A 20405-nucleotide genomic window follows, 5' to 3' on the forward strand; every position below is an offset into this window, starting at 1 on the left:
CTGGCGAATTTCTTTCTGCCCTACATCTACAGCACTTGAACACCAAAGTAAGGACAAGAATATACTGTTCATATCCATGGCAACTGGGAGCCAGTCTCTGACAATTTTCCCTGGCAACTGATATAGTCTTGATTAGATTCTGACCTTTATTTGTTAAAGAATAACAATTGGCCCAAAGTTAGAAAACATTCCTGAATTTTACAAGTGAGAAAACTGAGGCATAGAAAAATTAAGCAGCTGACCCTAGGTCACACAAGTGTGGGGTAGCAGCTTTGGGATTTGGACCCAGGAGAACTGAAAGGCAAGTTCTCCTCCCATGAAGGCCCCCCCCTCTTCTAGCAGTCACTGATGGGGAGCATGAAGTCGAAGGAAGTTCTTCAACGAGGCCATCATTGCTTCCAAACAGAAAGCTACTGGAGGGGAGGGGAGGGGAGGGAGAAGGACTAGTATAGAACAGTTAGGCAAGGGAGGAAAGGGAGGAGGACAGAATTGAGTAAAGACAGAGCTAGCTTTGGGTTGAGGAAGAACTGGGTCAAGTCTTGCTTCCAGCCCACATACAAAGAGAATTGTGGGAAGATTTGATCTTAGTGTTCTAGTCGACTGTCTAATCCATCTATGGGGGTCTTGGTCCTTCTACCACTGCAGTATGATTTCTGGAGCTAAGATGATAAGGTGCCTTATTGAATTCAAGCAAATTGTTTCTCTGGCAAGAGACAATGCCCACCATCACATCTGCCATCCAAATGTTTCCCATTTGTAAGGACTGGCTGGACCTTGAACTTAGTTGGCAGAGCTTTTAAGGGGCAAGTCAGAACCACATCACAAGGAAGCATCACCTCATTGTAACAGAGGATTTTAATGGAATTTTTAACAAGAATAATAATCTTCATAGGCATATAGGGCAGAAAAATGATGCATTCTAGAAATAATGGTATTCTATCATAATGTAATTGTATTATGATAAAACAAGTTAAGTGTCTGATTAAAAATACCTATCTTCCAAGGGCAGCTAAGTGGTGCAGTGGATAGAGCACTGACTCAGGAGTAAGGAGGACCAGAGCCCAAATTCAGCCTCAGATGCTTACCTGCAAAAAACAATAACAACAAAAACATACCTTGCAACTTTAGTTCACTTTCTAGATAGTCAGCAGTATATTTCTTTTAGATCCTAAATATTTCCTAGGACCTTGTACCATAAGTTACTCAGATTAATTGCTCAGAGTATTTGTGCTTAAAAGGACATGCCTACAAATCAAACACTGCATAAATCCTTAATAAATAAACAAATATTTCCTTTTTGGCAAGAGATAAGAGACTGATAAATGGGTACTTCTAAATCCCTTTCTTATTACCAGGAAGAACTTCCTATTTTCTCCTATTCACAGTCCTGCTGTGTTGAATTTCCTTCTCTACAATGAATCCTAACAATCTTGTTGCTTATGTTTCAGTAACTTTCTTCTAAGGGGACAGTATGTCCTCACAGACTCCCTCAATTTTTCAAGACAGATTTCAAAGAACAGAGAGAGAATTGGAGAGAAATTGGATTGTGAATGAGAATTCCTTCTCAGTGAGAAGATGGAAGATCAGAATTAGTTAGACAATTGTGGAGGAATATGGGTGGGAACCCAAAAGCCTATTAAGTAATCATAAAGCTTCTGACTTGGCTGAAAATGAGCCTGGGAATGCAGAATGAGCTATCTAGTTTGATCTAGACCACTCAGAGGGGTGATATCAGAGAGAAGGCAGAGTTGGAAAACTCCTTTGGCTTTCTCTACCCACAGCAATGATTTCTGAATTAAGGACAGAATTAAAGTCACTAATAGGACTGAAAAATACTCAAGATAAAAAGGAAGAGAGGTGTTCAAGTTAAGTGAACTGCCAGATGAACTCTGTCCACAGGTATCTGAACAAATCTGGAGGTAAATGGGAGCCATCATCAATGATCTTCAAAGACCATAACAAAGAGAAGCAATACCACAGAACTGGAAAGAGGCAGATGCTGTCCTAATTTTCATGAAAGAGAAGAGAATTGAATCTCCAATTATAGGTGAAGGTTGACCCTGAGTCCTGGAACCAATTCTGAAATGTCATAGTAGAGAAAAGGTTAGTGTATATGGAAGCAGTATTCACAATCATCAAAGCTTTATCAAGAGCGGTTCATTTCCAACTCAGTTCATCTGTGTTTTTATAATGTTTCTATACTGGGAAGTCAAAAGGATGATATACTTTCCCTAGATTTTGACTGAAACATTTGAAAATGATCATGTGAGAAGGAGTCACTATGGCCTCTATGGGACATCTATGGGAGACCAGGAAAAGAAAGCTCTTGCCACCAACGTCCTTTGCATTGTCAAATGATTCAACAGAAAGAATGAATATATATTTTATCAATAAAACTTACACTAAGTAAAGGTGTATCTGTACATCCTCTCATCTTCAGCCACACCCACCACTAACACTCCAGACAAACTGGATTCGTAGGTCTTCCCCTCTGCCCAAATGCTTTACCCTAAGGATCAATGGGTCTTTCCATATGCCTTGAAACCGAATCTTTACTCTCTGTGATGCTTTCCCAGGAAACAGTGAATTCTTTTTGATTGGGTATTGCCTTGCTTTTCTGTTGGTATCCCCAATAATTACAGTGCTCTGGAAATTATTTAATAAGCATTTAATAAATGACATTCATTCACAGATATGAGCTAGCGTGCTCTATCCACTGTGCCACCTAGCTGCCCTAAATGTCAAGTCTTAATATTGGATTTGAAAAACCAACTTCACAAGTACATATGAGGTTGGACATGTGACTAGAGAACAATTTGTCTGAATAAAGATCAATCATTTGACAGGACGATGGGGAGTCCCAAAAGTGAGTCAGAAGGTAGAGGATTAGGGAGATGGGAACTCTTTTGGATTCTACTCTGGTCAGATCCCAGGTATTGCAATTCAGGATGGACACTTTATAAGCTAAAGAGCACCTAGAAGATGATTAGGATGGTGAAGGGTCTCCAGGCAATGAAGTGGCACCATGAATAGACAGAGTACCAGACTTAAGAGTAAGGAAGCCCTGAGTTCAAATCTGACCTCTGAAAACTTACTGTGACACTAGGAAAGTCATTTAACCCTGTCCTAGTTGTCTTAGTTCCTTATTTGTAAGATGAGTTAGCTAAGAAAATGGCAAACTGCTCCAGTGGTTGCCAAGAAAACTCCAAATGGGGTCTTGTGGAGTCATACCACTGAAATGACTGAATAACAACACCAAAATTCTGGAAGAATTCTCCTTCACCAAAAGTCATAAATCAAAAGCTAGATTGCTACTGGCTAGGCAGGTTATGATCTTGTTTAGATGTGAAGTGGGCTAGGGCTCTACTAGCATCTGTGAATTCTGAATTAGCACAAAACTGTCCAAGTATCTTGCAAGGGTGAGGTCAAGAAGAGTATCACAGCTTTTTTTGTCTCTGGCTTATAGCCTAGGAGGAAAAAATAGCACATAAAAGCTGAAGTAGCTATGGGAAATTCTAAAGATTAGTTTAGAAACTTAGTTTTTACTAGCAGTTTTCTCCTATAAAGATTTCTGAATTTGTATGTTCTTTTATTTTATGATTATGACCCTTGGAAACTCTTGTGGTTGGGAGGATGCAGTCATTGGGTTAAGGAAGGGAAAGACTGAGCAGGTGTGAGAATCATGAATTCAGATATGGTTGCAGAAAAAGAAGGGAAAAGCTAACCAGGGATTTGAGTTCAGAATCCAGGGGGGGTAAGCAGTCTCAGGAACCAAGAAAATTAGATTTTAGCTTGTGAAAACAGAGATGGAAAGCAAAGGGAACAGGACTTAAGAACAGAATCTTAGAAAGATGCCAGTACTTAGGAAAAAGGAGGAAAAACAGGAACAAGTGAAGAGGATAGAGAAATAGTAGTCAAAGGCAAATTTAAAGAGAGCAAGGCAGAATCATGAAAATGAAGTGATAGAGGTGGTTAGGGCAATGCAACAAGAAAGGCGTGTCTTTCAATGAAGCCAAATATTCAGGAAGATAAAAGAACAGTATTGAGAAAGCCCCTAGGCAGGATAACTGAGGAATCACTTGTAAGCTTAAAGAGAGATTTCTGTAGAGTGCGAATTGGTAACAGGTTAACAAGACTGCTTCCCAAATCCTCACCCTTATTTCAATTACACCTAATCCTTCTGTATTACTTAACCTGGTTTACCTATCACTACTTCTTAAAATTTCACTGGTGAGCTTTGAAATCCCTATTCTGTGGCTATATTCAGACCTTCCAACAACATTCCTTCTACCCCTTGAATTACCAGGAACCTAAGGGCACCATATCCCTTCTAGAAATCTCTCCTTTCCTTTTCTTTCTTTCAGGTTTATCCATGTAGTGGCACTTAATGACCTCGAGGGAATATTCCCAATTTTTTCAATGACTTTAGTGCCTGCCATATCTCCTCCCCCCATCACATCCCTAGCCATTATCCTCAGATATTTCAATATAGGTGTTGCCATCTCCTCATTGTTGACACAATTCCTCAATCTCCTTCACTTCAATAACCTCCCTTTCCATCCATCTGACATCTCACTTAGAATGGCCACACCTTGGATCCCACAATCTCTCAGAACTGCACCATCTCCAAGATCCAAAATGCTGGCATTGTTCTGACAGGCAACTGCCCACTTCCACTTCTTCCACTTTTGTGGTCAATCTGAACCAATTTATCATCTCTTCTGGCATTCAACTTGACTCATTTCCATTCTTATCTTCTCCCCTCTAACCTCGCTGCTCTTCAAAAGCTCAATTCAAGAGCATCCTCCACCTCAGTTGACTTTCCTGTCCTCCATTGCCCAATACTGCCTTGTGCTAATTTTGTATGCACCTATGTGTCCATGCTCTCTTCAGATATTGTAAGCACCACGTAGGCACTTTTGCGGTCGTTTCTCCAGAGCCTTATCCAGAGCTCGCCACATAGGAGTTGTTTACTGACTGACCAATTGCCTCCAAATTCTCAATTTAAATAGACTAGCTTAGAATCCCTTATTTCATGGACTTTCTGTCTTCCTGACCTGTAAATCCTCACCTTCAACTCTTGTTCCAGAGTCCTCGAACTGAACCAATTTTACCCATTAGCAATGGAGAACTTCAACTAAGGTTTGAAAATTCTGTCTTAGCTTGGCAAAACAATCCCTCAAATGATTGTTCCAAATCTTTTCCTTTTGCTTCTTGCTTCTGCCAGGAACAGAGAGAACAGCAGTGATTATTCATCCATGTTTTGATGCCCACCTCAAATCTATATGAAAGATTTCCAGTAAGAGAGTTAATGGACAGGATGTTTCTAATTCTGGTTCTCTTTCACTTCTTTCAAATGGTGAGAAATGTGGTCCCAACGTAAAAGAAAAATATGAGTCAAACAAAAGCAAAGAGGGGAAAGAAAATAATACATCTCGTGGGAAATCTCCTAAGAAAAAAAAAAGAAAACTGAAATAAATGAATAAACGATGGTAAATAAACGATGGTAAAGGAATTTCAGTAAAAAAAAGAATTGATATTATGGTATAATAGAAAGCAATGTGAACATCCTAAAATTGGGAGAAAATACTTCACCAAAATGAATGGTACATCAGCCACCAAAATCTCCAGAGTTATTAAAGTCAATAGAAGAATTAGAGGAAGAAAAAGCAATAGAAATGTGAACCTAATTAGGGAATTTTAATGAGGATAATTCAATAACACGTACACTCCAAAGTAATGGATGCCCTGAAAGAGAGGGGTAGATGTGCAACAGGAAGCAGTCAAAGATGGAAGAAATAGTGTTCAAACGGAAGCAAAGGGCCCATGGCCCCGACCGCGGGCCCCCCTGCCCGGACCCGCCGCGCCCCCCGGGGTCCACGGACTTGGTTTCCCAGGCGGGTGATTCTCAACTCGAATCATCCTAACCCTCGCCCGCGGCCCCCCGCCTCTATGGAGCGGCCCGCCGTGCCAGGGTGGGCACGCCCGCTCCGACTGCCCCCTCCCCGCCACGGAGAAGCCCAGGGGCGGCTCGGCGGTGCGGTGGGGGAGCGCCGGGCCTGGGTTCAGATCCGGCCTCAGGCGCTTCACAAGGACGTAGCTGCGCGGCCTGCGGCAGGTCACTGCAGCCCACGGCCCGGCAGACCCCGGCCCGGCCCGGCAGACCCCGCTCCAGGCCTCCGCTCCGGCGGCGAGACCCGACCCCGGGGCAGGCCCCGGCCGGGGTGGGGGAGGGTCCGCGGCCCGGGGGGGGGGGGGGGGGCGAGCCCCGGCCGCTTCCGGCTTCCCTGGCGGCCCCGGAAGGAGCGCGAGCCCCGCCCCCTCCGGGCCGGAAGCTCCCCGCGGGCCTGTGGGGCGTCGGGCGCGCAGGCGCGGTGACCCCAGGGGGGAGGCGGCCTCGGGGTCGGGGGTCAGGGAGCGCGCCGGGGCGCCGCAGGGGAAGGGAACAGAGTCGCCATGCTCCGCGTGCTGGTGGTGGGCGCGGGGCTCACGGGAGGCCTGTGCGCGGCGCTGCTGAGGCGGGGACGCCCGGTGAGCTTGGCGGTGTGGGAGCGGGCGCGCGGCGCAGGTGTGTGCGAGCTCCCTCCCCCGGGCCCTAGGAGCGCATGCGCGGCCACCCCCCCCCCCCCCGGGGCCCCCGGGTCCGGGAGCCGCGGGGCACGTGGCCAGCCCGGAAGGGAAGGGGCAGACGCGCGTGCGCGCCGGGGCACCGCCTCCGCCTCCCCAGCTCGCCGGCTCCGCCCCCTCGGCGCCAGCTTCGGCCTTTATTCCGCTAAACCGGTGATGTCACCGCAGGAAGCGCCCTCTGGGCATGCGCAGACCAGGGCCCCGGGGTGGCGCCGCCCTGGGGGCGGGGCTTGCCGACTGGCAGCCCGGGCTGCGAGGAAGGGCCCCCGGGGGCGCCTGGCCGCGGGGGCATCGCGCGTGGGGCACTAAGGGCACAAGTGGGGCTCAGCACCCCCGTTCCCCGCCCACTCGAGCTGATCATGGGCTCCCCAAACCCCAAACTTTGAGTTAAAACAGTTTGAGGGCAAGTCCCGAGCTGATGACGTCATCCTGAAAGCCCCGCATTTGAGCTTAGACAACTTTGTACCCCTCCCGGCCCCCACCCCCATAAAGACCCATCAGTCAGCCCGTCCCCCGCCCCCCGAGATCCATCGGCCCGTCCCCACCCCCACAAATGATCCATCAGCCCATTCCCCCCAATAAAGACCCATCAGTCAGCCCGCCCCCCGCCCATAGAGACCCGTCAGCCCGGCGTTGCCCCTCCTTCCCTTCCAGGAGGAAGAATGACCACGGTCCGGAGCCCCCACAACCCCCGGTGCGGGGCGGACCTGGGGGCCCAGTACATCACCTGCTCCCCTCCTCACCACCAGCAGCATCACAGGTGAGCAAGTCAGAGGAAGGCCTCCCGAAGGGCGCAGACCTCTAGTAAGCACCTACTGCCTGCCAGCGCCTACCCTGGGCCCTGGAGAGCCAAAGATAGGACAGAGCCAGTCTCTGCCATCTCGGAACTCATACCCCCATGGGCAAAGACTGCGCGTGAAGAAGGGACGAAGCGGATCTGGCCAGGGTTGGGCCGGGCCTGGTGAACTGTCCGGCCTTTGGCCTTTCTGCCCTCTCCGGCCGGAAGGCGCCGGGCAAATCTGCTGGAGGCTGGGTGGGCAGGGGGGAAGCAATGCGGTGGCTTCCCCCTGCCCCTCAGGGCAGAGGTGCTCTCCATGCACCCCGGGTCCGGCCAGCCGGAAATGGGCTGACCCTTTGGGAGGCTGCCTCCACAGACCTCTTGGAATGGGTCACCAAAAGGCCAAATCAGTGACATTTAGAAGTGGGAGAAATTTGATCAACCATCTCATCTTCAAAGTGTATGACCTCGGGTCAGGAGAACACCCCACCCCAGGAGGGCAGGCGATCCTGCAGGCCCCATCACACCCCCCACACTTCTGTCCTGGCAGACGGAGGTGTGACCAGGACAGGGCCTTACTCTTAATGCTCCCAAGGATCCCTCCCTCCTCCACTACCAGCCTGGGTCTGTCCTCTGCCTGGCCCAGAGTGTGTCCTTGGAGACCCACCATGGACAGCTCCAGTCAGAGTGTTCCCACCTCAGAAATGGGCAAACCTACGAACCAGGACCTGATGGGGCTATCTGCTGATTGTCAGTGACACAGATTAATAAGTAAACACATTTTCCCCCCAAAGAGACGGTTGTTAAACTTATAGTATATATTACTATATATACATATATATTTATATCAGATAAATATAAAACATATATTTATGTTACTAAACATATAGTAACATATGGTGGTGTTTCCCAGGGCTTTGAGGGTCCTGTATTCTGTCATCCCCAAGACCATTCATATTGATGCTTACATGTGGTGATAGTACTATCCCCTTGTGCAAGTCCCCCCACCCCCTTCCCTCAGATCCTGAGGAAAAAGGCCTTCTGTTCATTGTGGATTCTTAAGCTCTTACCATGCTCAACTCAGGCACACAAGATTGGGGAGGGGTCCCCTGTGCCACCCTGGCAGCTTCCTGTCTGGAAAGCCCTTTTTCACTATGAATGGATTTGGGAAAGGTCAGCTATCATCTTTGGGCATTCCATCTACATTCAACAAGCATGGGTAAAAAGACCCCAGAGAACCAGTCCCTGCCTTCAAGAAGCTTTGGACATTCCAAAGAGATCAATCTACCATTTTCTAGCTCTCTAGGACCCAGCTGACAATTTCTGTGTTTATTCATTTCAGTTTTTATGACGAGCTCTTAAAACACGGTGTTTTGAAGCCACTCACGTCTTCCATTGAAGGAATTGTGGTAAAAGAAGGGGACAGCCACTTCATGGCACCTCAAGGAATCTCTTCAATTGTGAAATATTATTTAAAAGAATCAGGTATTATTACATCAATCAAATTGCTTTCTATCACAGGGAGGTTGAGGGGAAGTTGTAAGATTAAAATTTGCTACTATTCCTTAACTGTTCTTGGACAGTCTTTGGTACACCATTTTTCTCCCATTTTTTCTCATAAATTATGTAAACACAAAAATATTTTGCATGTCTGGGTTTTTTCATTATTTCTTGGGAATATATATATATGCATATATATACACATATATATGCATATATATACACATATATATGCATATATATACATATGTATATGCATATATATATATATATATATATATATATATAATGGGAATAGAAGTGTGTGGGAGATTTGGGGAACTACTTTTTGTTCTACTGATGTATTCCCACCACTGCTTATGTTGAAGTAAGTCTCTTGGGATTTGTGATCCAAGAGGCCCTAAGGAACTGTCACATCTTGGCCTTAGCTCACTCTTGATTTGTCTACATTCTGAAGACGTCATGTACCACTCCCAGGTACCACTTCTGAAATCAGTACCACCTTTATCTTCCCTGATGGCTTTCATCAGCCTTCATCATCCTCCTTTTTTCCTCTACCCAGCTTGGCTTCTCCTCAAGGTTCATAAGATTCTGGGCTGGAAGGAGCAATTGTCTTGTGCAGGCCCTTCATATTACATATTACAGATTGAGGTCTAGAGAGGGACAGTATTTCTATTAATACAACTAATTTCTATCAATACAGTGAGCGAGAGACAAAGTAAGGAGCACAACAGAGACCACCTGCCTCAAAGGCTAGGTTTTCTTGGCCTCTCTCCCACGTTGCCTCCTAATAGTGGGTACATGGGACCAAAAGTGTACAGTAAATGTGCCACTAACCCCTGACCCAGCTCACACTTCATTTGTAGGTCAGGAATGCCAGAGTGGTGTATAACATGCCATCCGACTTCATCATGGGACAGTTCCTATGTCTAGCACTTGGGAAGTAATGAACCAGTCATTTCTGTCTTTAGCATCTAGAATTTCCAGAGTTTACATTCTTGCCCTCCAGAATACAACAAAATAGGCTTTTGTTAGCTGGGACCATCCATGTTGTTGTTGTTAAGTCCTTTATCAGTCACGCCCAACTTTATCAGTCAGGAGGGATTTTCTTGGCAAAGATACTGGAGTGGTTTGCCATTTCTTTCTCTATCCCATTTAATAGATGAGTAAGGGAGGCAAACAGGGTAGAGTGACTTGCCCAGGGTCTCACAGCTAGCAAGACTGAATTTGAACTCAGGAAGATGAGTCTTCTTGACTGAGACCCAGCACTTTATCCACTGCACCAGGAAAAAAGAAAAAAGATGAAATCCCTTCTCTCTCCCAAGTGCCCTGCATGTTTCTGGAGGAAGAAGACCTTTGTTAAGCACTCTGTGATTGAACCTTCTTGCTCGTCCTCACATGTCACCCACCATCTCCCATCTTCAAGTCTTTGCCCTGGCTGGCCTTACTTCTCTGATGCCCTTTAGCCTCTCCTCCTCAAGTTCTCCCTGGTACAGGAAGCCCTCCATGACCTCTCATGTGCCCTCTGCTATGCCAGCTGCTGGTGTCCTCCCTGGCTTGCTCAAGGTATTTTCCATGTCCTGATATGTGCACAGAATCTTCCCCTGATGCCATAAGCTCTTTAGTGGTACAAACTAGATTTATCTCCCCAGTCTGGCATGGTACCATGGCTGGCACATAGATCCTGATAACCACCATGATGGGGGAACAAAGTACATCCTAAATCTTATCTTCAGAATTGGGGAAGGACGTGGGTGAATAAGTTTAGGAAGAGATCCACATTTTGCCTGCTGTCCTATGACTCCATGGACCAACCCAGTCGTTTTTGGATGAAGGTGCCCCCTCTACCCTCTACTCCCCATTTTAGATCATGCAGGGGAGAACCAGTGTGACAGTGTGTATTGAGAGGGGAGTTTGGAGCTGGCCCTTTTCTCTCTTCCTGAAGTTCTAAACCATTTCCTCTCTATCCCAGGGGTGGAAGTCTGCTATGGGCACTGTGTAACAGAAATCTACCTTAAAGATGACACGTGGGAAGTCCATAAGGAAGTGGGAGGCAGCGAACAGTTTGATATCCTCATCCTCACGATGCCTGTTCCCCAAATCCTTCAACTCCAAGGTGACATCAAGAACTGTAAGTCTCTTCTTCCAGAATGTTCTTTGGGATGATGACCTTTAGTGGAGCTAAAGGGAGTTCTGCCTCCTGGTCTCAGTAGAGGTTTCAGGGCCCCACAGACTTGCTAGTGTTCTTTGAAATTCCCTGATCCATTTTGGTATCTCGCTGTGTGTATAGGACCAGACCCAACCTAACCCAACCAATGACCGTTGAAAGGATAAGGATTAAAATTCTTTCATCCACTCTCTTGTCCATCCATCCTTGTTCATGATTGATTAGCCACTCTCTGGCCTTAAAGATGAGGGAAATTCTCCACATTAAGAGACCCTGGCTCAGCCATGCTGGAACCATCATGGAAGTGCAGAGACTGCCCTTGCAGCACATGCTGATTGTTGGCTCCCTCTGTTCTTGCCCCATTGACAAGTAGTAGCTCCCGTAAAAATGAACTGATATTTTTAAAGACATTTATTTATTTTTACATACATTTATAATTTGTCTTTCCCCCTGTCCATTAAATACACTCATAATAAACCAATGAACCCAGAAAACAAAACAAAACAAAACAAAAGCTTCTTCATAAACATTCCTTGTCCAGCAAGAACAATTCCCATATTGGCCATACTGGGAACTGTGTCTCAGCATTTTTGGTTCTTCCCCTCGATGTGTGAGGAACAGTGAATGGGAGGCTCCTCAGGAGGCCAAGGGCATGTGTCTGGCATTTGGGGCTCAACCAGGTTGTTTCTTCTGTGAAGTAGATAAATATTGTAGAAATTGTTTTCCTAGTTTAACTCACTTGGCTCTGCCTTTGTATCTTAGAGGTTCCCCCAGTTTGGCCATGGCATCATTTATTATGGGGCACAGTCACATTCTGGGGAGATAGAGGGCAGAGGCAGTGACTGATGAGCCCTTCCCAGGCTTGACTCATGCCAATGTCACTGGGCCTTTGGAGTCAGAAGATGGGTCTGCAGAGAGATCTTTGTAGAGAAAATATGTTCTCAGGAAAAAAGAAACTGGGTTTGAAACTGAAAAACAGCTTCCAGAGAGAAACTTTCCTTGGGGGAAGCTGGGAATAGACCCCAGGCTACAATACATCCCCTCTTCCTCCCTGCCCCCCCACCTTGGTAATTGTCATTTGGTCACCAAATGTCTCATAATCACAGCAGCTTCGCTGGGAGGAGGGGTCGCCCATCTGTGTTTGATGCCTATCCCAAGACCCTCTGGATGCTGTGGGCTTAGCTGGTTGTGGTCAGTGTTGCCATCTCAGCTTCACTCTCAACTAGATGGCACTGCTCAATTCCTTTATTAGCTCCATGTCATTGATTGTACCTCCTCCTCCTCCATGGGAGAGTGGGCTCCCAGAGGGCACTGTCTGTGGTAGTGGCTTAGGTGGGCAGCTGGGTCCTTCAGGGAATCAGGAGGACCCACGTTCAAAGCCAGCTTCAGACATCACTGTGTTATCTTGGCCAAGGAGGGATGGATTCAGATCAGGTCTAGTGGGAGAAACCCCTGTTCTCTGGAGGACCCAAGAGGCATTCAAGAAATCCTGAGAGCAGAAACTGTCATAGGAGAACATAGGGTTGAAAGGCTCTGAGGAGGGACCCAGCTCCCTAGGCACAGGAGGGTCACTAGCTGTACTCCAAGGGAAGGTCCCTAGCTCTGCTCTGGGGAGGGCCATTGGTCTGCTCCAGGGGAAGGTCATTGAGACCACTCCAGGGGAGGGTCACTAGTGCTGCTTCAGGGGATGGTCACTGGTGCTGTTTTGGCGGAGGGTTACTAGCTCTACTCCAAGGCAAGGTCACTGGTGCTGGTTTCATTGGTGTATTGCTGAAGACTTTGAATTATCAGGACAATTTTGAACCATTCCATGGTCTGAAATTGTAGTAATGTCTCAAAGGCTTCAGTGATGCTCGATAGTCTTTTAATGGTTACATTTATACACACACACACACACACACACACACACAAGACCCAATATTATCCAAAATACATAGATGTGTCCATCTATGTATGAATATGTAGACATATAATATGTCTGACACGCCATCCCATCCCATGTCGTTTCTGACACGCCATCCCATCCCATGTCATTTCTGACATGCTATCCCATCCCATGTCGTTTCTGACACGCCATCCCATCCCATGTATTTTCTGACACGCCATTCTGACCCCATGTCGTTTCTGACACGCCTTCCCATCCCATGTCGTTTCTGACACACCATCCCGAGCCGTGTCGTTTCTGACACGCCATCCCATCCCATGTATTTTTGTACACGCCATTCTGACCCATGTCGTTTCTGACACGCCATCCCACCCCATGTTGTTTCTGACACGCCATTCTGACCCCATGTCGTTTCTGACACGCCATCCCATCCCATGTCTTTTCTGACACGCCATTCTGACCCCATGTCTTTTCTGACACGCCATTCCGACCCCATGTCTTTTCTGACACGCTAACCCTAACCCTTCCCATCCCATGTCGTTTCTGACACGCCATCCCACCCCATGTCGTTTCTGACACGCCGTTCTGACCCCATGTCGTTTCTGACACGCCATCCCATCCCATGTCTTTTCTGACACGCCATTCTGACCCCATGTCTTTTCTGACACGCCATTCCGACCCCATGTCTTTTCTGACACACTAACCCTAACCCTTCCCGTCGTTTCTGACACGCCATCCCATCCCATGTATTTCCTGACACGCCATTCCGACCCCATGTCTTTTCTGACACGCCATTCCGACCCCATGTCTTTTCTGACACACTAACCCTAACCCTTCCCGTCGTTTCTGACACGCCATCCCATGCCATGTCGTTTCTAACACGCCATTCTGACCCCATGTCGTTTCTGACACGCCATACCATCCCATGTCATTTCTGACACGCCTTCCCATCCCATGTCGCTTCTGACACGCCATCCCATCCCGTGTCGTTTCTAACACGCCATCCCACCCCATGTCGTTTCTGACACGCCATCCCACCCCATGTCGTTTCTGACACGCCGTTCTGACCCCATGTCGTTTCTGACACGCCATCCCATCCCATGTCTTTTCTGACACGCCATTCTGACCCCATGTCTTTTCTGACACGCCATTCCGACCCCATGTCTTTTCTGACACACTAACCCTAACCCTTCCCGTCGTTTCTGACACGCCATCCCATCCCATGTATTTCCTGACACGCCATTCCGACCCCATGTCTTTTCTGACACGCTAACCCTATCCCTTCCCATCCAATGTCGTTTCTGACACGCCATCCCATGCCATGTCGTTTCTAACACGCCATTCTGACCCCATGTCGTTTCTGACACGCCATACCATCCCATGTCATTTCTGACACGCCTTCCCATCCCATGTCGCTTCTGACACGCCATCCCATCCCGTGTCGTTTCTAACACGCCATCCCACCCCATGTCGTTTCTGACACGCCATCCCATCCCATGTCTTTTCTGACACGCCTTCCCATCCCATGTCGTTTCTGACACGCCATTCTTACCCCATGTCGTTTCTGACACGCCATCTGACCCCATGTCGTTTCTGACACGCCATCCCATCCCATGTCTTTTCTGACACGCCATCCCACCCCATGTCGTTTCTGACACGCCATTCTTACCCCATGTCGTTTCTGACACACCATCCCACCCCATGTCGTTTCTGACACGCCTTCCCATCCCATGTCGTTTCTGACACGTCATCCCATCACCATGTCATTTCTGACACGCCATCCTGTCCCATGTCGTTTCTGACACGCCATCCCGTCCCCATCCCATGTCATTTCTTACATGTCATCCCATCACCATGTCGTTTCTGACACGCCATCCTATCCCAGATATGTTCTGACACGCCATCCCAATCCAGGTAGGTTCTGACACGCCATCCCATCCCATGTCGTTTCTGACACGCCATCCCATCACATATGCTAACAACAAGGTTTTCCCTGGAACAGAAACAGTCTTCATGTTGTTAGCAGATTCAAACTGAAAAGGCAGAATGATTTGGAATCTCCAAATCTAAGTTAGAGGAATAACTGAGTCCCTCTAATCCATCCTCAATAGAGTCCTCTAGGTAAATGAGTTGAAAACAAAGAAGACTTCTGAAGCCTTGCCATGTCTCCAAACATGAATCAATTGGAATTCTGGGACTGAACATTAACTTCTGGAAGCTTAAGATTTTTTTGCCTAGTCAGCTCTCACTTATAGCTCAGATTTTCAGGGAGCCTTCATGGAGAGACTTGTCAACATGCTGTTTGCTGTAATATTCCTTCTCCTTTCATTTTTATGTGTCCCAGAGCTTTGCATTTGGCTCATTTTGCTATTTACATTTTGTGGATAAAAATGCTATGATGCTGCTGCTGCTACTAATAAAAAATAATAATAATAGAGAATTTAATATCCGCAAAGCACTTTATGTATATTATCTCATTTGATCTTCACAACAGCCCTGTGAGGTGGGTGTGGTGGTTCTCTGAATTTTTCAGAGGAGGAAAATGAGACCTGGAGATGGTAAAATGGATGATTGCCCAGTGCCACATGGCTCGTCAGTGATGGGGCTGGCTGGGCTCCCAGCCCTCTGTCTATTACATGGTGCTGCTCTTTAAAAAAAGTGATATATTTAAAGTATCAATATCGTGTATGATTTGTACTGAGTATTTTTCTATAATGGCTAGTACTTTAAAGTTTGCAAAACATTTTACAAATGTGATCTCATTTGATTTTCACAACACTGTGAAGTGGGTGCTTTTAATATTTCCATTTTATAGATGGGGAATGGAGGCTGGTCCTAAATGTCTTCTTCATCATCAACTGGTGAAGGTGCTCAAGAGAGAAATGGGGGTATGAATATGGCACCTGGATGTCCATTAGGAGGCCTCTAACTCTCAATAGCTAATAAACAGGATTAAGAGTCACTGAGGGAATGGGAGGGGAGCTATAGGGCTGAAATGGAAAGGTGATTTTCAGAAGCATACTAGGTGCTGGCAGAAAGTGAAGAAGAATTTAAAAACCCTCTTGTTGAGGGTGGAAGAAGACAGTGTCAAGCTGACTTGGAGCTTAACATCAAATAAACTAAGATCTTATCAACTGGTTCCATCACTTTCTGGCCAATAGAGAGAGAAGAAATGGAAGCAGTGTCAGGTTTTGTATTCTGGGACTCAAAGGTCCCTGCAGATGATGACCATCCATGACATTAAAAGCCACTTATTCCTTGGAAGGAAAGCTATGGTAAATGGGGACAGTAGACTAAAAAGCAGAGGCCTCACCTTGCCATCAAAGGTCCTTATAGTCAAAGCTATGGGTATTTCCAGGAGCAATGTGTGGTTGTTAGAGCTGGACTATGAGGAAATTTACACTTTCACATTGTGGTGCTGGGAACTTTTGAGAGGCCTTTGGACAACAAGGAGGTAAAATTTGTCAACATTTAAAATTAATTCAACCTATTCACTAGAAGGTCAAATACTGAAGCTTAAATACTTTGGCCACATAATGAGATGAGATTGGAAAAGACCCAAGCAAGAAGAGAAGGGGACAGTAGAGGATGAGGTGAACATGGTGAATGTGGTCTTGGATGGACTTGTTGAGATGGAGGAGGACAGAAGGGCCTGGGGTCCATGGATCAAAATGTATTGGCCACAATTGAATGACTGAGCAACAGCTCTTGATTGGGAAATGGCTGAACAAGTTGTGTATATGATTGATGGAATATGATTGTGCTATAAGATATAACGAGTAGGATACTTTTAGAAAAACCTGGAAAGAAATACATGAACTGATGCAACCAGAAGAAGTCTCAAGACTGTTCAACTTAGTTTCAAAATAATGTTTTGTTTTAATTTGTTTTGTTTTCTGATCCCTGGTGTTTCTGACTTGAAAAAAGCCCATTCAGAGGTTTCTCCAGCTGGGACTTGTTCACTAGCCCCCTCCTATTTTCACCTAAGAAGCCTCAGTTTTAGAATGGGGTGGGGTGGGGGCATTGGAGCATGGAGTCAAATACCCCCAGCCAGTCAGCCAACCAGAATTCTCTAAGCACCTGCTCCCATGTGTGGAGCTCTAGACTCAGCAGGATTGAGTACAGATGGAGAAACCAAGGCTTGGAATTGGAACGGCCAAGGCACCACCTCAGATTGTACAAGTACTAAGTAATAAAACTTGGATTTGACCCAAGGGCTCCAAACAGCTCCTTTGCCACCAGGCCATGCTGGGAAGACTAGAATGGCTTATGTAATTTAAGGTAGCCAGTGGCTCAGTGGATAGAGTACTCAGCTCAAAATGAGGAAGATCTGAGTTCAAATCCTACCTCAGCAACTTCTTAGCTGCATCATCATAGGTAATAACCTCTGTCTGCTGCCTCCCTTGGTGCCCAGAATGTTCTCTTGCATCTCAGCCTCTTAGCATCCTTTCCTTCCTTCAAGCCTCTGCTTTGGCACTTTCCTTCCAGCAAGAGGTCTTCTCATCTCACACCCCACCCACACCAAGCCATTCCTGTGTACTTACTTGGTTTTTACTTTGGATTTAGCAGTTTTCTCATTTAGTTATTGACAGATATGTTGCCAGCCCTTCCCTCATCCCCCTTCCAAGTGTTACAAGCTCTTGCAGAGAAGGGGCTGCTTCCTTTTGATCCTATGTCCCCAGCACAAAGGACAGTGGTCTGCAGGGCAGGGGTCTAGACACTGATTGGATTGGGTTGAGCTCTCAGGGACCTCTGAGCTCACAAAACAAATAACCAGAGCAGTTCCTTTATGTTATCTGATCCTTCTCACCTCAGCCCTGGGAGGTAAGGGCTTTTCTTGTCTCCATTTTACAGATGAGGATCCTAAGGCCCACAGGGTCATACAGCAACTCAGTATCTGGGAGGATGCCTCTTCAGTTGGCCCAGTAAACTAGGAGCCCCATGGGAGTAGGGATGGTCTCATTTTTGTCCTTCTACCCCTCAGACTCTAATGGGGTACTTGGCCCTAATGAATTCTCTCTGGATTTAACTCATCAGGTTCAACAGCTGCCTCTTCCCCAGAATGTTCCTGGACCTGGCACCATAATCCTTCGCTAACCGTCTTCCCCTTCCCACTCCCCTCATTCATAATTTACCCCAGGAGTATGAGCACTGTGGGACAGTCTGATGCAGACTCTGCAGGCCAAGGCTACTTCATTATGTCCCCAGAGGAAGTTTCAGAAAAGTCCAGAGGAAGCCCCATGCTTCCCAGTTTGTTGCTACCAGTCAAGGGCCATTGGGTTGGAAGATGTGGGTCAGGGCAGGTCATTTCTTCACCATGCAGCAATGTTCTTAGGGGCTGTGTGGGAATTGGAGGTTGGTTCATTGTGTTTAAGAACTCCATGTTGGGCCCTTGCCAATGATCTGTTTTCATTGAGAAAAGCCAGAATCAGCCAAAATCAACATGAACTGAAGGGATGGCCCACCATTGGAAGGGGCCGCTTAGATGCACACAGAGTCATCTTAGTAGTTAGATGAAATCATTCAAGTCCTAGCTCCCCCTCTTTAATAAAACAGATAAAGCTTATGAATAAATGATTTTGTGAGCATTTGCTCTCTACTTTTAACCCCACCCTGAACCTGCTCCCAAGATTTAGACTTCACATTCAGTGAAAAAGGAATGAGCAGCCATAAATCTTGGCCATCACAGGGACTTCTAGTGGGTGTGGAGATTTGGTAGAAGCTGGTATTTTGCATTTGAAATGTGTTTAAATATTCCTAGTAAACTGCCTTCCCTTCCTCACCAAACTTAATACGAGTTCCTAAAGTAGTCTATGCAGCCTGTTTAAGAAGCTATAGGAGATGTCACAAGAAAGTTTTCAGTCTAATTCACCCACAAATATACACATACCCCTACATGTGTAGACATGTACATACCTACACATGGGCACACAGATCCATATCTATATTTATATATGGATTTCTATGTGTATGAATATATATTTATAAATATAATCTACATGTATATTTATATGCATGCACGCACACACACACACACACACACACACACACACACAGAGGTCCACCCTAGAAGGGTCTCCATCAACATGACAGACACTGTTATGGGGGTGGGGAATACAGACACAAAAATGGAATGGCCCCTCCCAGCGAGGAGCTTTCCATGCTCATGCTTCACTGTTGAAATGAAGTGCTTCCCCTCAAATGGAAAGCTTCTTTATATTTGAACAGATAGAGGATCTGCTCTAGTTTTGCACACTAAAGATCACATGCTGGAGGTCTCCTCTTGGTGGCACCCACTGAGCTTTGCACATGGATCTTATTCATTGCCAGGAGGGATGTTCTCAAAGGCTTGTTAGTATTAAGAAAATTTGAAGGTCATGACAGATTGATGAATATTTGAAAGCAAAGAGTGGTGTTCTGCAGAGCATGTGAGGCTTGGAGTCTGCATGTGAGTGCTGGCTCTGACCCTTGCCAACTGGGGGCCCTTGGGTAGGGGGCCTCTTAGCTTTGGGCAAGGCTCTGGAGCTTGCCCACATGGCCCTCGATGGGTTTGCATTCTGCATTGGTGGAAGGGATGCCCAAACCTGTGGTTCTTTTCACAGATGATATCCTAGCTTGTTCATGGATTTGTGCAGTGATTATTAGAAATGAATGGCCCTCAAAGACTGAACTTTGATTGAAGGGGTCTACATTGCCTCAAGCATCATATTTCAGCTTGATTACACAGAAATTTCTGGAGTGCTAGTCTGGATTTAGTGCTCTGAGATTAATTGTCTCCTTGCTGAAAATAGTATCCTGGGGTTGGTAAGGAACAGGAGGGGAGAGCAGGGCACCCAAGGAGATGGACAACCCCATTCTAACTTACTAAAATCTGCCTGCTTCCATGCACCACTCATATTTATTTTTCCTTTATTTGCCCTGCCTCCAGCTTGAGGAATTTTTTTATTCTTGTTGCAGAGATAAACACTAGAGCAGCATTTACACCATCTTCAGGTCATGCAATCAGTATAGATAATCATTCTGTATTTTGTTTCCTTTTTCTCAAAGAAGTATTTTTGCCAGAATTTTTCAGATAATTGCATCAACTCTTTACTTCATTTTGTCTTCATAGAGTCTTTGTACCCCCAGAAACTGTGCTTTAGGGTTTCCTGTTTCTGGCGGACACAGCATGTGTTACCACATGAGAGAGAAGTTCGTGATATTGTTTATGGAAGCAAGAACAAAATGAAATCATAATTTGTTTTTAACTAGCTTTTCTTGATTTTCTTGAGATTAGCCCCAGAACTCTGGAAAGTACACCACCTCTGACTTTGAGGCCCATCTGGAAGAACTGATTACTCTTATCTGAAAGATTCCCAGGTGAGAGGAAGGCCAGTAATCCTTCAGGAGACTTTCTTGTCAAGAATATTTGCTATTCAATGGAATTAGAGGAGTCTTACTTGCCCTAG

At 46.3% G+C, this 20405-nt stretch overlaps 1 protein-coding gene and 1 long non-coding RNA gene across 4 annotated transcripts in view; one reads left to right on the plus strand and one right to left on the minus strand.

The window, feature by feature from the left end:
• Positions 1-1153: 1153 nt before the first annotated feature.
• Positions 1154-6085, minus strand: LOC141520602 (uncharacterized). The gene is made up of 2 exons (XR_012477675.1): positions 5729-6085; positions 1154-5220 (listed from the first exon to the last, which is right to left on the minus strand). It is a non-coding gene; the product is annotated as an uncharacterized LOC141520602 (long non-coding RNA).
• Positions 6086-6417: 332 nt separating this feature from the next.
• The window catches only part of RNLS (renalase, FAD dependent amine oxidase), a 209682-nt gene continuing 195694 nt past the window's right edge, over positions 6418-20405 (plus strand). The window contains exons 1-4 of one of the 3 annotated variants that reach the window (XM_074232246.1): positions 6418-6568; positions 7282-7387; positions 8748-8890; positions 10878-11036. In XM_074232246.1, coding sequence (XP_074088347.1) covers positions 6457-6568; positions 7282-7387; positions 8748-8890; positions 10878-11036 — 520 coding nt within the window. In that variant the 5' untranslated portion in view covers positions 6418-6456. Of the gene's footprint in view, positions 6569-6796; positions 6945-7281; positions 7388-8747; positions 8891-10877; positions 11037-20405 lie in introns of those variants that run through there. The other 2 variants (XM_074232248.1, XM_074232247.1) reach the window with 2 other exon arrangements.

Source organism: Macrotis lagotis, chromosome 4, assembly GCF_037893015.1.
Source record: "Macrotis lagotis isolate mMagLag1 chromosome 4, bilby.v1.9.chrom.fasta, whole genome shotgun sequence".
NCBI classification, from domain to species: domain Eukaryota; kingdom Metazoa; phylum Chordata; class Mammalia; order Peramelemorphia; family Peramelidae; genus Macrotis; species Macrotis lagotis.